The sequence below is a fragment of the Dysidea avara genome, chromosome 2, assembly GCF_963678975.1.
Source record: "Dysidea avara chromosome 2, odDysAvar1.4, whole genome shotgun sequence".
Taxonomy (NCBI): domain Eukaryota; kingdom Metazoa; phylum Porifera; class Demospongiae; order Dictyoceratida; family Dysideidae; genus Dysidea; species Dysidea avara.
The window spans coordinates 47,024,726-47,043,917 of record NC_089273.1 but is presented as its reverse complement, the minus strand read 5'-3'; the positions used below and the strand labels follow the sequence as shown (position 1 = coordinate 47,043,917).

The following is a 19,192-nucleotide window of genomic DNA, read 5'->3' as shown; positions in this document are numbered from 1 at the left end:
GCAGTGGTATGGAGAGTGTTATTATTGTTTACTGTTGATTAGCATGATTTACTGTAGCAATCCATGTTAATGTATCGGTGAGGTTGATGATCAACAACACACTGAGTGAGAACGAGGGCAGAGTAGAGATACTCTACAATGGGACGTGGGGTACTATCTGTGATGATTACTGGGGATTTAATGATGCAGTTGTTATCTGTCACATGCTGGGATATGCCACAGCCATAAGATCATATCGTAGGTTAGAGATGTAGTATATATACACACTAAGCTAAAATATAGCTGAAGTACTAATCACTTCCACACAGATGACCGAAGTATTTCACACTTTATAGTTATGCTAACTATATTTTACCAGATTTGCAAAAAAGTACCTTTTCCACATACAAAATTTGACCCAATTTTTGAACTTTGAAGCTTCATGACGTTTTGATCATGGCATGTAATTGCCTGAAATTTCCATGGGTGTAGCTACAGTATTTGGCTACATTTTGATACTACAGTAAAAGCAAGTTAATCAGTATAAGGAGTGAAGTGTTACATCATTTTGTTTGCTGGTATGCAAAATGTATGGAAAAGGTACCTTGTTCAAATCTGGTCACATAATTATGGCATTGCACTGTATACATTCCTAAGGCTATTTGTCAAGGTTAAGCACATAACTCTTATTGACTTGCAGACAATGAAAACAAAAGTATAATTTATCACTGAATTACAATGGGCATGATTTATTTTCAGGGCATACTTTGGACAAGGTAAATCCTCCTCTCCAATATGGTTGGATGACCTTAAGTGTACTGGTGAGGAGATTTCTATCAGTGATTGTGTCCGATCCAACTGGAGTGTTCACAACTGTGCACATTCAGATGATGCCGGTGTTGCTTGCACAAGTATATATAACTCTACCATATCAATATGTTTTACATGACATGATCAATGTACCTTGGTAGATAATGTCCCAGATGAGTACCCTGTACGGTTAGTAGGAGGATCCTCACCAGGAGAGGGAAGACTAGAAATATACCACTGGGGACGGTGGGGCTCTGTATGTGGTGACTCCTTCGGTGGTAGTGAAGCCCGGGTATGTCAAATTGCCATGGTTTGTGTACAGTCGTTTACCAGTAACTAAATTTAGGTGGCTTGTAGAGAGATGGGCTACAGTGGAGGGGAGGCAGCAGATGCTTCACTATATGGATCAGCCGTTGGTACTGGTATTCCCATATGGTTGGATAATGTAGAGTGTGATGGAGATGAGGAACACTTGGCTGACTGCAGTTTCAATGGATGGGGAAATCATAATTGTAAAAGATGGCACCATGAAGATGTTGCAGTTGTTTGCACTAGTATGTGTATTGTGGCATGTGTGTAGTGCAGTGTATGTATTGGCTTAAGTTCCAAAAGCCATAAAATATATATGAACTTATTGTGATAAAAATGTCTTTGTATAAAGGAGTACACATTATTATCCAACTTATGTAGATCCACTGGAACCTATAAGACTGTTTGGAGGTAGCAATGAACTTGAAGGAACCGTTCAAGTGTTTCATAACTTTACATGGGGCACAATATGTGATGACTACTGGGACATACAAGATGCCATTGTGGTGTGCCATCAACTTGGCTACTCTGGAGCACTACAAGCAGTAAGGCATTTTTTTTAATTCTGCACAGCTGTTTCAGTAGTAATGTGTAGTTCCTCTAATATGCTGCACTTCAGGATAGCATGTCATTTGGCCAAGAACAGTTTGTGCAGACATGTGACAGACAAGTGTGTATTATATAGGACCCTAGAATAAGCTGTTTTCACACATTGGTAGCTTGACAGTTCCTCGGCCACCATTTTACATTTCATATCTTCATCACCACTTTTCGATGGGTTACACACTTTTTTCACAGCTTGGCTGTTTTGGATTAGATTCATATTTTGCTGGTACAATCATATGCATCATAATCAAAACTTTTAGACTTTTAGGTAGTAAATCATGCAACATGAAGTGGACATACAAACATGGCATGACATTTGGCATGCATTTAAAGTGAGCTTATTGTTTTAAAATAAGTTGAATCCACCCAGCCATCACTGAGATGTGTACCTTCCATGAGTCTATTTATACAGGTTAACTTTTTGTAACTGAGCTCTCTATAAAGTGACTTGTTATGCAGTTAAACTTTCTACAGTGTAGCTTGTAACTTAGCTGAACTTTCTACAAGCTGGCTCGTAATTCTATAGGGTAATTTTTAACATGGCTAAACTCTCCATGGGGTGACTTGTAATGAATTGTACAGGATGATTTTTAGCTTTTAGTTGTCTATCTACAGGGTAACAAGGCTCAATTCTCTACAACATGACTTGTATAGCTTAACGCTGTAATAGAGTTTATTTCAAAGTGACTGCTTCATTAGGGTGACTGCACTATTAGAGTATCTTGATCTCGCACTTGCTACATGCAGTTGGTTTTCATATTATAACATTAAATCCAATCCTTCTATACTACCGAATAGGCTTTTCTAACCCATTTATACACTGCATTAGCACGAGCGGTTTGTTTGGTAGGTTGTTCTTCCTGTCAATATAATCACGGTGTGGTGTGCCGGCTACTTGGGTAGCACGACACACTACCATGTGTCTTGAACTTGAGTAGAGTATATGAATGCAGAATTGTACTATTATCAATATCAATACAACAGGTGTCCTTTGCAAGATTTGGTCAAGGTGATGGTCCTATATGGTTAGATGATGTAGCTTGCACCGGTACGGAGGAGTCACTCTCTCAGTGTTCCAGTACTGACTGGGGTGCACACAACTGCCTACATGCGGAAGACGCAGGTGTCATTTGTTCAAGTAAGTCAACGTCTTTCCTTATTGATAAATTATGCTGCTAAGATCATTATAAGTATAAACTGTTGCTGTACATTCTGGCATAGATGAAACTGTTTCGACTGTAAATGTTACCGTGAGGTTGGTTGATGGCAGAGATGGGTCTGAGGGCAGAGTAGAAGTCTTTTATAATGGAGAGTGGGGAACAGTGTGTGATGACTCATGGGACATCAATGATGCTAATGTGATATGTAGACAAATTGGATTTGACTATGCAACTGAGGCCATCAGTTATGCTGGGTTTGGTCAAAGCAACGGAACAATATGGCTGGATGATGTAGAGTGCTCTGGGTCAGAGAATAATATTGGACAGTGTTTCTTTAATGGGTGGAACACCAGTAACTGTCGACATTTTGAAGATGCTGGAGTCCGCTGCTATGGTAATCACTCTTATCATACATAATAAATATTTTAAAGATTTACTTTAGTTCAAGGAGACTACATTCGGATAGTGGAAGGAAATTCTCCAGAAGAAGGGAGGGTTGAAGTGTACCACAATGGAGAGTGGGGGTCCATTTGTGATGACAACTGGGATATCCATGATGCACAAGTTGTGTGCTTAGAGCTAGGCTTCCAGAGGGCACTAGCAGCACCAAGTTATGCTACGTTTGGACAAGCTGATCCTGGAACAAAGGTACACTATAAACAATGATGATACATTACATTCAATATTAATAGATATGGCTGGATGACGTTGAATGTAAAGGAGATGAGGCAAGCATCATATACTGTCCAAATGCAGGCTGGGGAGTGCATGACTGTCGCCATAATGAAGATGCAGCTGTCATCTGTTCAGGTAACAGCACTCTCTGTACATTTCATTTCAATGTAAAATCTCTATAGCAATTCCAGCTGATCCTAACCCGATAAGGTTGATAGGAGGTAGAGATGAACGAGAAGGACGAGTGGAGATATTCCACAATGGATTATGGGGCACAATTTGTGATGACTATTGGGACATTCAAGATGCCAATGTTGTGTGTAACTCACTGGGCTACCCAGGTGCTGCTTCTGCTAATGCTTCAGTAAGTATAAATGGAGTTTGTAAATCATTTAAATGATGCTTTGTTCAGGCTGAATTTGGTGCTGGCTCCGGGTTTATTTGGTTGGATGATGTCGAGTGTGCGGGCAATGAGCAGTTTTTATCTATGTGCAACCGCACTGACTGGGGATTACACAACTGTCTACACGTAGAAGATGCTGGAGTGACTTGCAATCGTAAGATAGCGTATCAGATGTGTGTGTGTGTGTGTGTGTGTGTGTGTGTGTGTGTGTGTGTGTGTGTGTGTGTGTGTGTGTGTGTGTGTGTGTGTGTGTGTGTGTGTACTGTACATATATATGAACATGTGTAAATACATGTGTATGCAAGTGTGCAATCACACAGTATACTAGTAACACAATTTTATTATGTTGCTTGTGTTTATAGGAGAGAATTGGCCAATCAGGTTGCGTGGTGGCAGTAATGAAAGAGAAGGTCGTGTTGAGATATTCTACAACAACACTTGGGGAACAATTTGCGATGACTTCTGGAGCATACGAGATGGCAATGTTGTCTGTAGGATGTTAGGATTTGGTGGAGCATACAATGTGTCCCGTCATGCCAGTTATGGCCAAGGCACTGGCAGGATATGGCTTGATGATGTGTACTGCACTGGAGATGAAGAAACAATCTATGAGTGTTCTCACAGTGGATGGGGTATACAAAACTGTCGCCATTGGGAGGATGCTGGTGTTTATTGCTATGGTAAGTACGTACGTTTGGACAATATCATTAACAGTGTAACATTGTCAATTTTTAAATTTTTTTTGTAGCTGACTGTCCTACATTTAACCTTCCCAATGGGTATTTCGAAGGCAGTTTTGCTCCAAAGGGAAAACTAGAGTTTTCATGCAATGATGGTTATCTTTTGTATGGTTCTCCTGAGTTGACATGTGAACCATCAACAACTGGACAACCATACTGGGACCGTGACATTCCTGTCTGCAACAGTAAGTACTGATAGATAAGCATATGGTTGATGCAGCTTTGTCATCAGAACCATTTCCAGAACTTGAACGTTCTGTTAGGAGGCTTTAAAGCCATTACATATTGGCTTTTGAAAAACTCCTCTAATTGCAACATTAACCTTAAATACAAGTTTCTAACACACTTTACTTCTATTGTGTATTTTATAGAGATATGTGCAAACTTGACTTCACCCCTGCATGGATACTGTGACGAGGACTGCACTGGTTCTGCTGGCACAACAGTACATTTCACCTGTGACCAAAATTATATCATTACTGGACCTTCTGAGACCACATGTACAACAAGTGGAACATGGACCAACCCCATTCCTTCATGCATTGGTAATAATCACTTAGCTTATTTCTTTGAGTAGTTTGATGATAATATCATTTTTGTACACAGCAAGCTGTTCTCAACTAACCCCTCCACTACACGGCTCATGTTCTGCTGACCCCTGCTCTGGAACACAAGGAGTGAGGCTCAACTTTGCATGTGATAATGGTTATGAGCTAAGAGGAGCTACTGATGTAGTATGCCTTGATACTACCCAGTGGACAGCTGCTTCTCCTCGATGTATTGGTAAAGTGTTCTCACCAATGTTGTGCCTACCATTATATGTAATACAAAATGTATAGGCAAGTGTCCTGCATTGTCTGTTGGAGAGCATGTTGTTTGTAACCCACAATCCTGTACTGGCACTGTTGGTGAAAGTGTGGAATTCAGTTGCAGTCCAGGCTATCAGTTAGCTAACCGAAATTCCGTTACTGTCTGTCATGGTGACAGAACTTGGTCCAATTCAGTCCAACCTACCTGTAATGGTAAGTGCACACAGAATGTGTGCTTGAAGAAATCTCAAGTATTGTTACAGCTATTTGTCAGACATTCACTGTTACTGCGGGATCATGTAATCCAAGCTGTTCTGGTGCAGCTGGTAACAGTATCACTATTAGCTGTAACCAGGGTTACCAATTACAGGGATCTTCCATTATCACATGCCAACACGATGGTACATGGAACACAGTCATCCCTACATGTGCTGGTAAGGATATGCATAAGATGCCATAATGTCCAGTCTATAATAACAAGTACACATCTTACAGAGAGCTGTCCACAACTTACTGCTCCTCCCAATGGTCATTGTGCTCCGTGCTCAGCTGTGTCTGGTCAACAAGCACAGTTTACTTGTGATGATCAGTACACTTTGTTTGGATCATCAAACATTACGTGCTTATCAGATGGCCAATGGAGTGATTCACCACCAACATGTAAAAGTAAGGTAGAAATGTGATCAAAGCAGTTGAGCATGTTGTATGCATGATAAATCAGGACACTGTCCATCAGTCACTGCTCCTGCCCATGGCACATGCTTTCCTAAAGAGTGTCAAGGATTTGCTGGTGATAGTATTCAATTCAATTGTGTTAGTGGGTACACTCTGAAGGGAGTCGACTCTTTAACATGTTCACCTGATGCTACTTGGGATGGTTCAGTACCAGAGTGTAGACGTATGTGAAGTATACAAATAATGTTACTCACATGATAGTGTTTAATATAAACAGGTCAATGTAAGGACATCTCATCCCTTGCACTGTCATGTTCTCCAACATGCACTGGGTCATCTGGTGATGTGGTCAGGTTGTCATGCCCACAAGAGTATGTACTACATGGTAAAACATCTCTGACTTGTGGTGATGATGGCAACTGGACCTCTGATGTACCCACTTGTCTCAAGTTATGCCGCACACTCACACCACCAGCTAATGGTACCTGTGCTCCTAATAACTGTTCGGGGGTGGTTGGTGATCAGGTGCAGTTCAAATGCAATGATGGATTTGACATCAATGGGTCTTCTATACTGAGTTGCTCAAACGAAGGCACTTGGAGTGGTGATGTTCCATTTTGTAGTGGTACGTATAATTATATATATTAGCCAATAATGCAGTGTAAAATTTTGTCATGTTAGGGTGGGGCAATGCTTTTGTTATAATTTTAGTTTTACTGTTTACCTGCCTGTTTAACTAATTCATAATACTATTTATTCATGACATGCATAACGTTTACACGACATATAGTTCAAATTGAAGTCCCACCATCATCTCTACCGGGTACAAATGACAATAAAAAAGGGTTCATAGGACCAGTGATAGGAGGAATAGCAGCAATACTTCTAATAATTGTGATAGTCGTGGCAGTGGTCAGTTGGAAGTGTGGGTAAGTAAAATGTTATCTAATTTCTACTACTGATTATTGTAATTTCACAACACATAGACAACGTTCAGCTAAATATAAAGGAACAGTTACCATGACTGCTGATGAACAGATCCACTTCTTTGGAGAAGACAATGATGGTATGTCAGGTTGAAGCCTGTTTTGGGAATTAAACATGCCATAGACTGAAATGGAACCCTTTAACAACACAAAAGATTTCTAAAATATTTAGTTCCTTATAGCTAACTTCCTGGTCCATTATAAGGATATTCTCATGTAGTTTACTAGGTATGAAATTTGACATGTTGTTAATAGGTGATGATCAACCAACTAACAGTAACACAATTAATTATGATGATGATGACGATGATGATGATGATGCTTTATTGATATAACTAAAACAATAAACTTCTCATTGATAACATAATGCATATTATGTGTACGTATGTGTAATGTAAGGTGTATTTGGTGGTACTGTAACTAATTATTACATTGTATGTTTATAGTAGACTTTCCATGTTCAGTAAATGACAGGATAAGTGCAATGTAACTGCAAGTGCTGAATCAGTGCATCATATTAGATAATGTAGCACCCTCAAAGGGAACTAGCAAACACTTGGATCCAGAACAAGCTAGCTAGTGTAGACTTAACAACTGTATAAACATTTCACACAATGATTAGAAAGCTGCATGATGTATTACAAAGCAAGTGTACATGGGTGGCCTTACATTATGGGTTTAAATGTACAACAAAACCGGTCCATTCTTCCTTATTTGAAATGGGCTCAGTGTCAACGAAATATGAAATTTAAAAAAAAAAAACTTATTAAATATGTCAGTTTAATTTTGTTCAGTACTGAGAATTCCCACTGTACTTCATGTGTTGTCTTTCCTCTTGGCTCTATACAGTATAATAAAGCCACTGTTATAAATGAACTGTGTCATAGTCAACCCTGAAACATCCTCCAGTTTGACTTTGATTCATGTTTTCAGCCTACTAAAAGTTCTATAATAAATTATACTATATAATATATAACCTAAGTAGCCGACCTACCCTACTATATTTGAACTTTAAAAACTAGATATTGTAAGGATGTATAATTATAAAAATATTAATTACATACATATATATATATATATAATTATAAATAGGTGGGGCTCCATAGTGCTGAGCCACTCAGCCAAAAACTGCATTTCTAGTACTTTGGTTGTCCTTTTGGGATCACTACTATAGTACAGAAGTTTTCTATACTATATAGCAGCTATAGCTATAGAGTACAAGAGTAACTGTAAGGTGGATTTACTTTAGGCCATCATCATTACAGGTTTTTAGTCCACGAAAAATATAATGAAAATTCTAATTTCAGTAGATGTTTTTGGCCACCCATTGAAAATTTGAAATTACTTCTCATAGGGTTTTCATAAGAACTCTTCCAGTAGCCAGCTATAGCTAACTTTTAAAATTCATCCTGAATCACTACCAATAATATTAGGAATGTCTAGGAATACCACTGAGAGAGAAGATGTCTCAATAGACAATAATACATGCAGGGGCCTAGACTCAAGGGTACCATGCATTTATATCCACAGAGTGATCAGTATACAGGAGCCTGGCAAGTCTTACACATTATAAAATATGTAGAAAGAGAAGAAAAGAGGTCAGTTCAATAGATCTACTATAGATCCCAGTATGGGAAGGCAGGACACAGCAGTGTGAGCAGCTTACTCAAATAATGATCTTTCAGTCTTCTTTGCAACACTAGAAGAGCTATAGCCACTTGAGCAAGTGTGTCTGACCTAAACATCCAATCTCATGATCAATAGAAATAAGGTCAATAATTAGCAACTCAGAATGGTGGAGGTCATGTAATAAAGAGGCATACCGATCTTCCTTCCTAGCTTTTGTAGCCAATAGATCTATGTTGTTGGGTAGCTAGGTATATAGCTATTGGGTTAATTCAAACAAGTATAGATGGAATAATTGGACACTAAGAATAAGTTGGATTTACTAAGGGTGGTATAGAAAGATTGTTAGGGATGGTGCTAGGAGAACCGACACTGCATGGCAAGCCTGGAAGGTCAGCCGAAAGTTTTAGCTGTTGGAGTCCATGAATGAGAACCCGGCTGTAAACTGAACCACATTAGATGAAACTTGACATTAACCTGTTCACAGAATAAAGGCTTGACCACAGATCGGTAGCTCAGTAATATGGCTTGACCATTGAGTAGCTCAGCCGATGACTGAGAGAGGGAGAGAGAGAGAGATCATGTATAGAGCCGTACAATGTAAATATTAAAAGATTAAAGCATGTACGTTTGCGGCCACAAACAGAACCAAGTATGAAACCATTGTGAAACAAAAAAATTTTTTTTTTTAAATGAAAAAAGCAAAAAAGCACTGAAGCAAGCAAAGTAATTAGCTATGCAGTTCTCTATCACAGGTAGCTATAGTTATTATACTCCCATGCTTAGCTACATCATAGATTATGCTACTCAGTCTTCAAAGAATCATACGGCATCCTCTCACTGCACAACCTCTGCTCAGTCTGCTGCAAAACTGCGGTTTCGTATTATAACGCACACTATGAGAAGCACTGGTATGTTTCACGTCATCCTGAACACCCATGACGTCATCTTTTGTACTTTCAACCATAGATTCTCGATAATCTATGTTTCAACAGGAGTTCATAAGCCCGTAGTCCTGGTTTCAACCAGGAAGGCGATTCTTGTTCAGAATGCGTTTGTTTAGTTGGACCGCCGTTGTTGTCATCGTGTTCACTAGCGCAGTGTGTGGCATTCCTACCGGTGGAAAGTTTCATAAGGACGTGGTGATACCCGTCGACTCTAAGATCAACAAAACCACCACGTAAGGCCCTTTTGTATTGCCGATGATGTGAGATCTATTACAGTATGTGTTAGAAATTAACCAATAATTCATTAATATGTAGTGCATTAATTAGAATTTTTCACCTAGACTCATTAATTTGGTGTTACAAAAAGATGGTACAGTATGCATAAAGGCAACAGCATGTAAGTTGTGATTGTACGGGTGTGTTGTGTTTGCCTTGCATGGCTAGACCAAAAACTTAGGTAACAAACGTAATGTTGACTTTTTTTTGGTGTTTGTGTGCAATGTAGACTCTACCGTCAGCCTTATAAGTGTTGAGGAATATATCAAAACATCACAGGATTGAGTTGTCAAATTGCTACTACGTGATCATCTTGTGACAGATAGTGTTTTAAAATAGTGGTCTGGCTAGTATAATGTTGTACACTATTTGTGTATGGAATGATCCCTATTCAATTGATCAACGTATTATATTTACATTTTGTCTCATGAGCCAGACATTTTAGAGTGCATGGGAGTAAAGGAAAACACTTGGTAGTATTCACCTATATTTTATTGCAGACACTAATTATAATTTCATCACATTTTCCCTGACAATTGTTGTGCTTCCTTAGCAACAGTTGTTCTATCCTAAGTGGTGTTGCATCACTTACATGTATATGCCAACTTTTGAATGGCTTGGACCTTAGTAGTGTTGGCGAAAAAAAAGTAGCAAATGTTACCAGATGATTTCTCCATGCACATCTGGAAAATGCAGGCTGTTATTTATATGTTAAGCCCTGAGATAACAGTGTTGTTGTTTTTCTCAAAAGAAAAATAACAAGTAACAGTTGGGCCTAGTGACGGCACTGTAGGTCTGGTTCACCAGTTACATCAGTAATCAGAGGAAAGTGATGTAGTGGGTCACATATTTTTTTTTGCATTGTGGTATGCTGATTGTTGCAGGGTGTGATTTAAACTTAGCCTCATGTTATATAATGATAAGCTCTTGTGTCTTGTCCCAAGCATTCATTGTGTGTGTTATATGGTTTGTATTTTGCTTACTTTCTGGACAAGCCAAACATCATTGATATTAGGCATGGTAACTATGGGCATTAACACCGTAATTATATATTCCCCTGTCACCATCAACTTGGCAGGCAAATCAATACTACAGCCACAGTTTGCTTTTCTTTCAATTGCTTCATCTCAAATACTTGAAATCACCCAAATTTGGTTCTACGCTATTTAGAGACTTAAGGACGATGTAGGAAAAGCTACCCCCAAACTTAAGAACGCAAGTATGTTATATAGGACATTATATAGTTTGAGGGGCTCTAGAACACCTTGTTAGACTAATGTCACTAGGGAGCTGGCCCATCCCCTCCCTTAGGAATGCAGTGTCTCCTAGCAACCAAGTGGTAGCACAATGGTTAATTGTGGGTGCTAACATCAAGTGTTACCTTTCAAGTGTACCATGTTACTGCCTATATATACTGTAGATAAGTTTCTATCTGATGTGTAAAGTTATTCAGTTAATAACTATGTACCCTTCTGGTTAAGTATCCTACCACGAAGTATCAAACCTGTACATTGTAGGACTTGTAAATGTTATGTCTGTCTCTGTGCTACACCTACCAAGATGCCACAACTCGATATTTGTACGTTCATTTTCATGAACTTTCGAAGCTCTTCATCACAATTTTTATTTATGGTTCATTTTAAGGTGGTGCTGGGCTGTCACATAAAGTTGATGGTACAGCATGTTTGTGGTAATGCACAAACAAACTTCATAAACCACAGTTAAAGCATCTTGGTGGACTAACAGAACAACCTCTTTCAGACCTCCCAGTTACTGTTGTTGATACAATTCACATTAAAGGTATTAGCTTGTAACAACTATGGTTAATTCACTAGCAAACAGCACCAGCTGCCATCGTGTGATTGATGTTATACGGAGCGCACACTGACTAGCCACACGGTTTCCTTTCTCGCTAAATAACTTCAAAATTATGCACTACAGACCATCAAAAGTTGGTATGGGCATTGGGTAAGTTGTTATTCTACAAAAGTACTCTTCAATTTTATGATTCAGGATGGAGTTGTTGGCCAATGTTATAGTCCACTGGTGTGCGTTTTCACTACTTTCCATGTTGTTAGCAGAAAAAGGAAAGCAAAGAATTGTTCTACGAAGTGAAAAATGGTTGGAACCAAAATGGCTTAGCTCTAGGTTGTTCAATGGCCAAGTTATTAAAAAGTTCCAGGCTGGTCATGTTTGCAGCTGATCGTGCCGGTTTGAAATACGGGTAAAGTTAACAGTGAAGGCCTTTCCCCATGAGCTCTACAGGCGTCAAACAGACATAGACGACTACCAGGAATTCCTTCTAGTTGAAAAATCCCTGCATACGCTAATGAAATTAAGAGCAACTTTGAGGCTCTATCTGGTGAATCGATGTTAACAAACGCTATATTTTTTGACAAACTATTAAACAGTCAAGACAATACTGTATTGCTGTGCATTATTTGTGGTTTATAGGCTCTTTCAAGGTGTGGCAGTATGTAGCTACCTGGAGTTAGTTAATTAGCAATGTACTATTGTTCCTTTAAACTAATTAGGTTTCACTTTGTTGCAATGCTACATAAAGAATATCAGTTGATATGTAACGTAATTCGTATTTTGTAAATGCTGAAGTATTTCGTAATTCTACAATTGCGTTGCCATGCACTGCTGGTTTTTAGTAGTGTGACGTCAACTTGTTTACACATTTTTTTAGTTGAACCTTTGTTAGTTTTTGAGGCTGAACCAAATAGTACAAATATTCGTATTCATTCATTAATAAATATTCGTGTTCATTTAGAAATATTCAGTAAATATTTGTTAATCAGAAATTACATATTTACTCTTGAAAAGCTTCTGAAAACTCACTTTAAAACTGCAATTCATCATCTTTTTTACAGACAAATATTCATGTAAAGGATTTTCACAGTTTAACATTCAAAGTTGTAGTAGTAATCAAAGTGATGTTGTCCCTTTAGAGCACTTAGTTATACAGAGAATAATTCATTAATTTGTTTGTTCATTTGAACAATATTTGGATTCTTCAAAATGTGATATTCGTTTCACCTCGAGTTGGTACCTGATTTTACTAACATGTACTATTAAACCTGTTGTGTGTCTAATTGTGTGGCTTACTTTGCTGGTTGTAGTCATGTGTTAATGTGACCTTTTTGTCGGTAGCTCCTGGTATCTTCTTTGCCATTGAAATAAATGTATACGAATATGAATATGCCAGTATTTGGGGTTAGGGTTCCACCGATACAGAAAAATAACTACCGATCCGATACCGATACCTAGAAGCAAATTTTCACCGATACAGATACCGATACCGATAATTGCTATACAATTTACAATCATCTCAAGCTGGCTATGTGTGACTGTTCTAGTAGAATATATTATTGTGCAGTGACTGTTCTATTAGAGTATTTCGATCTTTTTCATGCAAACATAGTAAGTAGCAGTTGCTTGATGTTTAGCAAAGCAATTCCTGCACCTTTTATGCTAGAATAATACTCAACACTATTTCCAACTTGTTATACCTCACATTTTGCTAGCATAGGATTTATGATGATAGTTATGGTTATGACGATTGGCGCGAGTGGCTATTAATCGGTATCGGAATACCTGAATAACCGATACCGATCGATACGAAAAGCCCAATATCGGCTCCGATACGATACCGATCCGATTATCGGTGGAACACTATTTGGGGTAAGTGTGTGTGTGTGTGTGTGCTTATGCAGTTTGTTTGTGTGTATGCGCGTGCGTGTGTGTGCACACATGTTAGTTTGTTTGTGTGCAGTGTGTGTGCGCGTGTATGCATGGGTGTGTGTGTCTGTGCATGTGTGAGTATGGGTGGGTGTGTGCAATGTGTGTGCGTGTACTTACAACTGTTTCTGTGGTCAACAGTTATGTTAGGGGGATTAGACACGACATCATCGCTACTGTGGTCTGTGTGGAGACAACAGCTTGTCACTGGTCCCTACTTAGAGCCTCGCTATTGCTGAGCAACTTCAGGTATCAAGAGGTTAAAGGGTGTGTTTGTGTAAGTGTATGCATACACTTGTGCGCACATGTAGAATGACATACTATTATTGTTCTCCCTGTCCATCTGTTTTGCTTGTCAGCTGTATTTTATATAGTAAAAACTGTATGTATATTCAGTGACAGATGTAGATTCCTAATTTTACAGGTGACAGGCAGTAGTGGGTAGGCTCATTATTGGCAAGACCACCTTGCCAGTAATTATAACTCTTTAGAACATCCCTATTTTGGGGTTGATTTTCCCCAGGTCTATTATATTAACTCATATGATCAGTATTTCAAAATAACTAACTGATATATTGGTTTTCTTATATTGATAGTAGTTATATCCTACTATGCATCCTGACGGTATTCTATATTATTGGTACACCTCTACTATTGTGTGAAGAACCTAATTACTGGCATTGTTGGCGTTGTTAGTAAACAATGCCAATGTGTTTCTTATTGTAATGTACTTACATTCAGAGATGTAAAGCTTAAAACTGTATTGGATTGGTCTGTGATATGCAGTATGGTAATGCAAACCCAAACCCACAATCATTATTTACAGGTGTGGTTATAAAACAGAAACACTAGAGCTGTTGTGTAATACCTAACTAGGAAGAAACTTGAATTATTTTTTGTAAAGTATTTTGCATGCCAATGTGGAATACTTGTGAGCTTAGTAAAGCTATGCTTGTTTGTGTGTACAAAAATGCATTACTCGGGTGGATATCTTGAGACTAGTACAGTGCTTGACATTGCCTGATGCTGTATCTCTTGACACACTTCCCCCTTGTGCTGTATTATTCATACACACATAGTGGTGGTACCTTATGTATATAGTAGAGTATACACTACATGGGTGGGCTACCAGAAAAGGAGTGAGACTTTATCTCTAGCGTATATTATCACTGAGGCAGCAAATCTTCATAATCCCTAACTATTAGGGGTGGGAGATGCTAGAAAATTTTTGGCTCGATACAATTCTAAGTATTCATGGTACCAGGAGCCCATAATCACTGCAAGGCTGTACTTATAGGTACTGTTGTGTTTTGTGAGTACTTGACCTGTGATTGCTATGTTGGCTGAATTAGTAATGATTGACCTAGTCCTGCTGTATCCAAATTTCTTTTGTGAGCCATGCCCACTTATCAGAATTTTGGGGTAGTGTTTTATCATGAGTATATAGGGTGTACGGATCCGTGCCTGTTGCTGTCTGCAAGCTATCATACAGCCACCCTCACTAATTTAATGACAGTACAGTTTCAGTCTCTGTTGTGAGCCACACCCAGCTGAGAGTATAGCCAATTTATCAGTGAGGAGTGTTCAAATTTGTAAGTATTCCATGAAGCCACACCCACTTATAAGAAATGTGTTTTGTTGTATGTAAAATTCACAAGTACTTACATGATATGAAAAATAATATTTACAATTGTTTAATTTTGCAATTTGTGACCGGATTTGCGAAAAGGGATCTTCCACACTCATCCACTTCTATAAACTTGGAGAATCATAACTTAGTGATTAAGAAAGATGCAAGTTTGAAATTTTCTCCATCCATTAACCTATGTTGGTGCTCACCTATGACCAAATTTCAAGTCAATATCTGTTTCCAATCTCAAGTTATGAATTGTCAAAGTTCGTAATTTGGATGGAAGACCCCTTTTTCACAAATCCGGTTACATTTGTTGGTGATTCGCCAAAATTTAATTCTTCTCCAAAAAGTTTTAGGTTTTTTTGACTACCAGCGTGGCTCTTGTGTTCACTGTACATAGTGGTACAAAATAAATACCTCACTAGCTTAAAGCTGAAAGAGATTGGATCATGATATTATGTAATATGGCAAAGAGGTTGGACATGTTTTAAAACGAACTATGCAGAAATCATTGTGCTGAGGAGGGCAATAAGCCAATCATAGTGGATCATCAGTTCTGTTTATAGAATACGTACATGACAAGTCTAGTAAAGTTGTGTACACCAAACTACTACTTGCTAGTTTCAGCAAGAATTTAAGCACTTTTTCTAAAACAAAATATACTGCATTGAAGCCTACATGAAGTACATTCTATGATCCCCAGAGAACCCCATCATTGTTTAGTTTGTATTGCAACTATTGAGGGTCACATGATATACCAAATACAACAATGTAATTAAGGCTAATATAATTAGGTTGCGCTGAGAGCGTGTCCAACCTCCTCAGGTAATATGGTAATACAAGCCCAAACCCACAATCAATATTTACAAGTGTGGTTATAAAAGCAACACAATAATATGTTGTGTAATCATAAGTTTGGTAAAGAAAAATCATTTGAATTTTTGGCAGGTGTTCTGAATGCGGAGCACTTGAGAACTCCCAACAGACTAAAGGGCCACTTTGTGGTATTGTTTACTGTATGTCATGATTCTGATATTTTTTGACATTTAAGTGTAAATTTACTACCAAGAGTATATAATGGAGAAGAAGAATGTTGAACCACACTATAAACTCTGAGAAATGAGCTCGTATAGTAACTCGCACACCTTCGTTTACTCTCGTAAACCTGACCACTGTTGGTTGCAATTGCCTTTAACACGTTACTAGATAAAGGTGGATGGTCCACATGGAATTGAAATACCATCCAGACGTGTCACATTTGCTAGCAGAACTGACCATGATGAACTCTTGAATGAAGATGTCACATGCGAGGTTGATATTCATGACAACCGAAATACAGTGCACATGAGAGCTGGGATTCTGGGCAATGTTTGCTTACCAAGTTAGCTGCCTGTGTTTTCCCTGAGCTCCTCTGTACAGTGTGCCATTGTACGCTCGCATTCGATGCCATAGAGCTTTATAGGCTCTTTTTTTCACAGCGTGTAGTGCAGTTTGACACTTTTGTCCCCTTGATATACTCTTGTTACAGTGTGAGCAAATCTTCATGATCCGTACTACTTAGGCCACTCTAATATAGGGTACACTGTTAATTAGGTGTTATCGTGACGTCTACTTTTGGGGTGTCCAATTCCATGTTCAAAAACCACTCCTTGTGTGTGTTAAAGGAATGTGTTTGCATTTAGTGTTTCAACTACATTAGTGTATTTCCATAGCTACCCATAAGTGTTGTAAAGGCTACATCAAAGGGTAGCTATACCTACCCACTGGTGTACAAGCTGCATCAAAACATTGCCACTTAGCCATGGTAAAATTACTGATGTTTACATACACAATGAAACATGCGAACTTAAGTTATATATTAGAGCAGCATACATGTGGTTTGTTAGCTGAACTTGGTAGATCAGTAAAGAAACATGTTAAAACTGTAATCTTTCAATGCATTTTACCTTATCTTGGTCACATCACTAAATGCCATGGAGCTGGGCAATTCAGTTGGGTGCCTAGTACTGCCTAGTAGATCATTATCGGCAAATTTTAATACTTTATAAACTTGACCACGGCTATCCTAGTTTATACAATGTCCCATTCTGTGCTTAACCATTGAGAATGACTGTAGTCTTCATCCTTTGCCCTCATGCATGGCTGGCTAACAACAGTTGGTAAACACTTTGTGACTTGTGTTTTGTACACAATCTCTCTATATACTACGTCAATGTTTTAACACTTCACGAAGTCATGCCTGGTTTAAATTAATGTCAACGAATGGATCAGTACAACATCCTACCTTAAACAACAGTAAGCACTATTACCTGGACTGGATTCTGAACTCAATTCCATTTCAATACGTATTACATTCTCCCATGCTCATCAAAGAGCGATAGCCAGTTTTATTGAAACATCTTAATAGAATTTCAAAATTTTTATGGCATGTACTGAGTAGAGAGAACATAGACTATCACAATTCATGGCATAGTGAATCATTGTAAGACATGTAGTGTGGGTGCTTACAACTCCACTGTTGTGATTGTTTTATTAGAATAGTTTAATTGTATGTAGGTGACGTAGTGTTAGAGTAAATAATTATTTCAAGCTATGTGACTGACTTAGTCTCGAGCAATAGATCCTGTCCTTGTTTTGTCATCTTGACCCAATGACATAGAAAGAAAAGGATTGAGACTAAGTCACCTACAAAGGTGACAAAGGTGAAAGCAATTAAAACAACCCTAATAAAACAAATCACAAACAGTGCGGGAGTTGCCAACACCCACAATGCATACTTTACAATGTTTCATTACGCCAACGTAACTAGACCTACATGTAATTAATTGTGGTAGTTAGAGGTGTACCGATATAAGAAAACTAAACCGATCCGATACCGATACGATATGGATTAATCATTTTCAAACCGATACGATACCGATACGATATACCGATATAACTAAGTGTAGCTATTTATGTTTGAAGAACCACATATGCCATGTTTAACTTTATTTTAGCTACTGAAGAAACTACTGAAGACAGTCTTAAGATTATTGGCTATGCTTGGTTACCCATGGTGGTGTGGCCTCTATTGACAGCTCAGACTATAAGGCACCCACAAATATTTTAATACATGCCCCTGCCAAGATTACTCCGGATTACTCCGCATTTTAATGGCGTGTAGAGATGGCTGGTTGTTTTATGCTGTGCTCTTGGTTCATCTTTTTGCTGTTTCCCCAGGCTCATCACTATGAGTGTTTGTTGTATGATTGGTAAGCTTTTTGTGACAACAAAACAGTAATTATCCACGCACTTAGATGGCTTCGCGTAACGTACTGCTTTTAGACAAGGAAGATAACTACTGTTTCCCACCCTTGTTAGCTAAATAGTAGGGTTTATAATATGGCTTGATCATTGGACAGTGTCCTCAAGATAGTTCAGTTGTATATCGGTGTATCGTATCGGTTTTTAGCAGCAATATCGGCTCCCACCGATATAGTAGAAATGTCTATATCGGCCACCGATACGATATGTATCGGTATATCGGTACACCCCGGTAGTCTATCTTCTTCCTTATATGGTCCATGAAAATTCTGAACATTTATTAGACGTTTCAAAAAACCGGCTAGTGCCCTTTGATAGATAAATGAAGGTATGCGGGGGGTTACTTTACGGGCTCATTTTTCAGAGTTTATAGTGTGGTTCAACACTCTTCCTCAACATTATAATACTCTTTGTAATAAATTTACACTAAGGCCATCACTATTATATTGCTTGTTTCCCATCACCTAGTGCAGCAGAAACTGATGTGGGTGGGAGGTGATTATTAATTATT

General features: G+C 38.4%; 2 protein-coding genes across 5 annotated transcripts in view; both read left to right on the top strand.

Annotated features, from left to right (window-relative positions):
- Positions 1–7,620, top strand: part of LOC136247484 (scavenger receptor cysteine-rich type 1 protein M160-like) — a 15,170-nt gene extending 7,550 nt beyond the window's left edge. Inside the window, exons 10-33 of one of the 2 annotated variants that reach the window (XM_066039210.1) lie at positions 1–6; positions 58–241; positions 739–890; positions 951–1,081; positions 1,136–1,343; positions 1,480–1,643; positions 2,689–2,842; positions 2,926–3,258; positions 3,307–3,512; positions 3,557–3,674; positions 3,722–3,903; positions 3,952–4,096; positions 4,305–4,622; positions 4,691–4,867; positions 5,054–5,227; positions 5,289–5,465; positions 5,522–5,704; positions 5,755–5,925; positions 5,987–6,157; positions 6,213–6,389; positions 6,444–6,791; positions 6,957–7,095; positions 7,153–7,232; positions 7,408–7,620. The exon at positions 1–6 is cut by the window's left edge and continues 327 nt beyond it. In XM_066039210.1, coding sequence (XP_065895282.1) covers positions 1–6; positions 58–241; positions 739–890; positions 951–1,081; positions 1,136–1,343; positions 1,480–1,643; positions 2,689–2,842; positions 2,926–3,258; positions 3,307–3,512; positions 3,557–3,674; positions 3,722–3,903; positions 3,952–4,096; positions 4,305–4,622; positions 4,691–4,867; positions 5,054–5,227; positions 5,289–5,465; positions 5,522–5,704; positions 5,755–5,925; positions 5,987–6,157; positions 6,213–6,389; positions 6,444–6,791; positions 6,957–7,095; positions 7,153–7,232; positions 7,408–7,487 — 4,178 coding nt within the window. In that variant the 3' untranslated portion in view covers positions 7,488–7,620. Of the gene's footprint in view, positions 7–57; positions 242–738; positions 891–950; positions 1,082–1,135; positions 1,344–1,479; positions 1,644–2,688; positions 2,843–2,925; positions 3,259–3,306; positions 3,513–3,556; positions 3,675–3,721; positions 3,904–3,951; positions 4,097–4,304; positions 4,623–4,690; positions 4,868–5,053; positions 5,228–5,288; positions 5,471–5,521; positions 5,705–5,754; positions 5,926–5,986; positions 6,158–6,212; positions 6,390–6,443; positions 6,792–6,956; positions 7,096–7,152; positions 7,233–7,407 lie in introns of both variants that reach the window. The other variant, XM_066039211.1, reaches the window with a different exon arrangement.
- A 2,109-nt stretch (positions 7,621–9,729) lies between these two features.
- Positions 9,730–14,219, top strand: LOC136245994 (uncharacterized). Of its 3 annotated transcripts, XM_066037449.1 has the most exons (4): positions 9,730–9,958; positions 10,067–10,122; positions 13,158–13,220; positions 13,887–14,219. In XM_066037449.1, the coding sequence occupies exons 1-4, from the start codon at positions 9,828–9,830 to the stop codon at positions 13,982–13,984; spliced, it is 348 nt and encodes a 115-aa protein (XP_065893521.1). In that variant the 5' UTR covers positions 9,730–9,827; the 3' UTR covers positions 13,985–14,219. The 3 variants fall into 3 exon arrangements, 1 of the variants encoding a protein (XP_065893521.1); XR_010696192.1 differs by lacking the exons at positions 13,158–13,220; positions 13,887–14,219 and adding an exon at positions 10,231–10,420; XR_010696193.1 differs by lacking the exons at positions 13,158–13,220; positions 13,887–14,219 and adding an exon at positions 10,231–10,420 and having other exon boundaries at positions 9,730–10,000.
- Positions 14,220–19,192: the final 4,973 nt, after the last annotated feature.

Coding starts and splice junctions, on each gene's coding strand:
- LOC136245994 (XM_066037449.1), top strand. CDS start 9,828: ATGCGTTTGTTTAGTTGGACCGCCGTTGTTGTCATCGTGTTCACTAGC. Junction 9,959..10,066: donor AAGATCAACAAAACCACCAC/GTAAGGCCCTTT, acceptor TTTTTCACCTAG/ACTCATTAATTTGGTGTTAC. Junction 10,123..13,157: donor ATGCATAAAGGCAACAGCAT/GTAAGTTGTGAT, acceptor TTTTGTCGGTAG/CTCCTGGTATCTTCTTTGCC.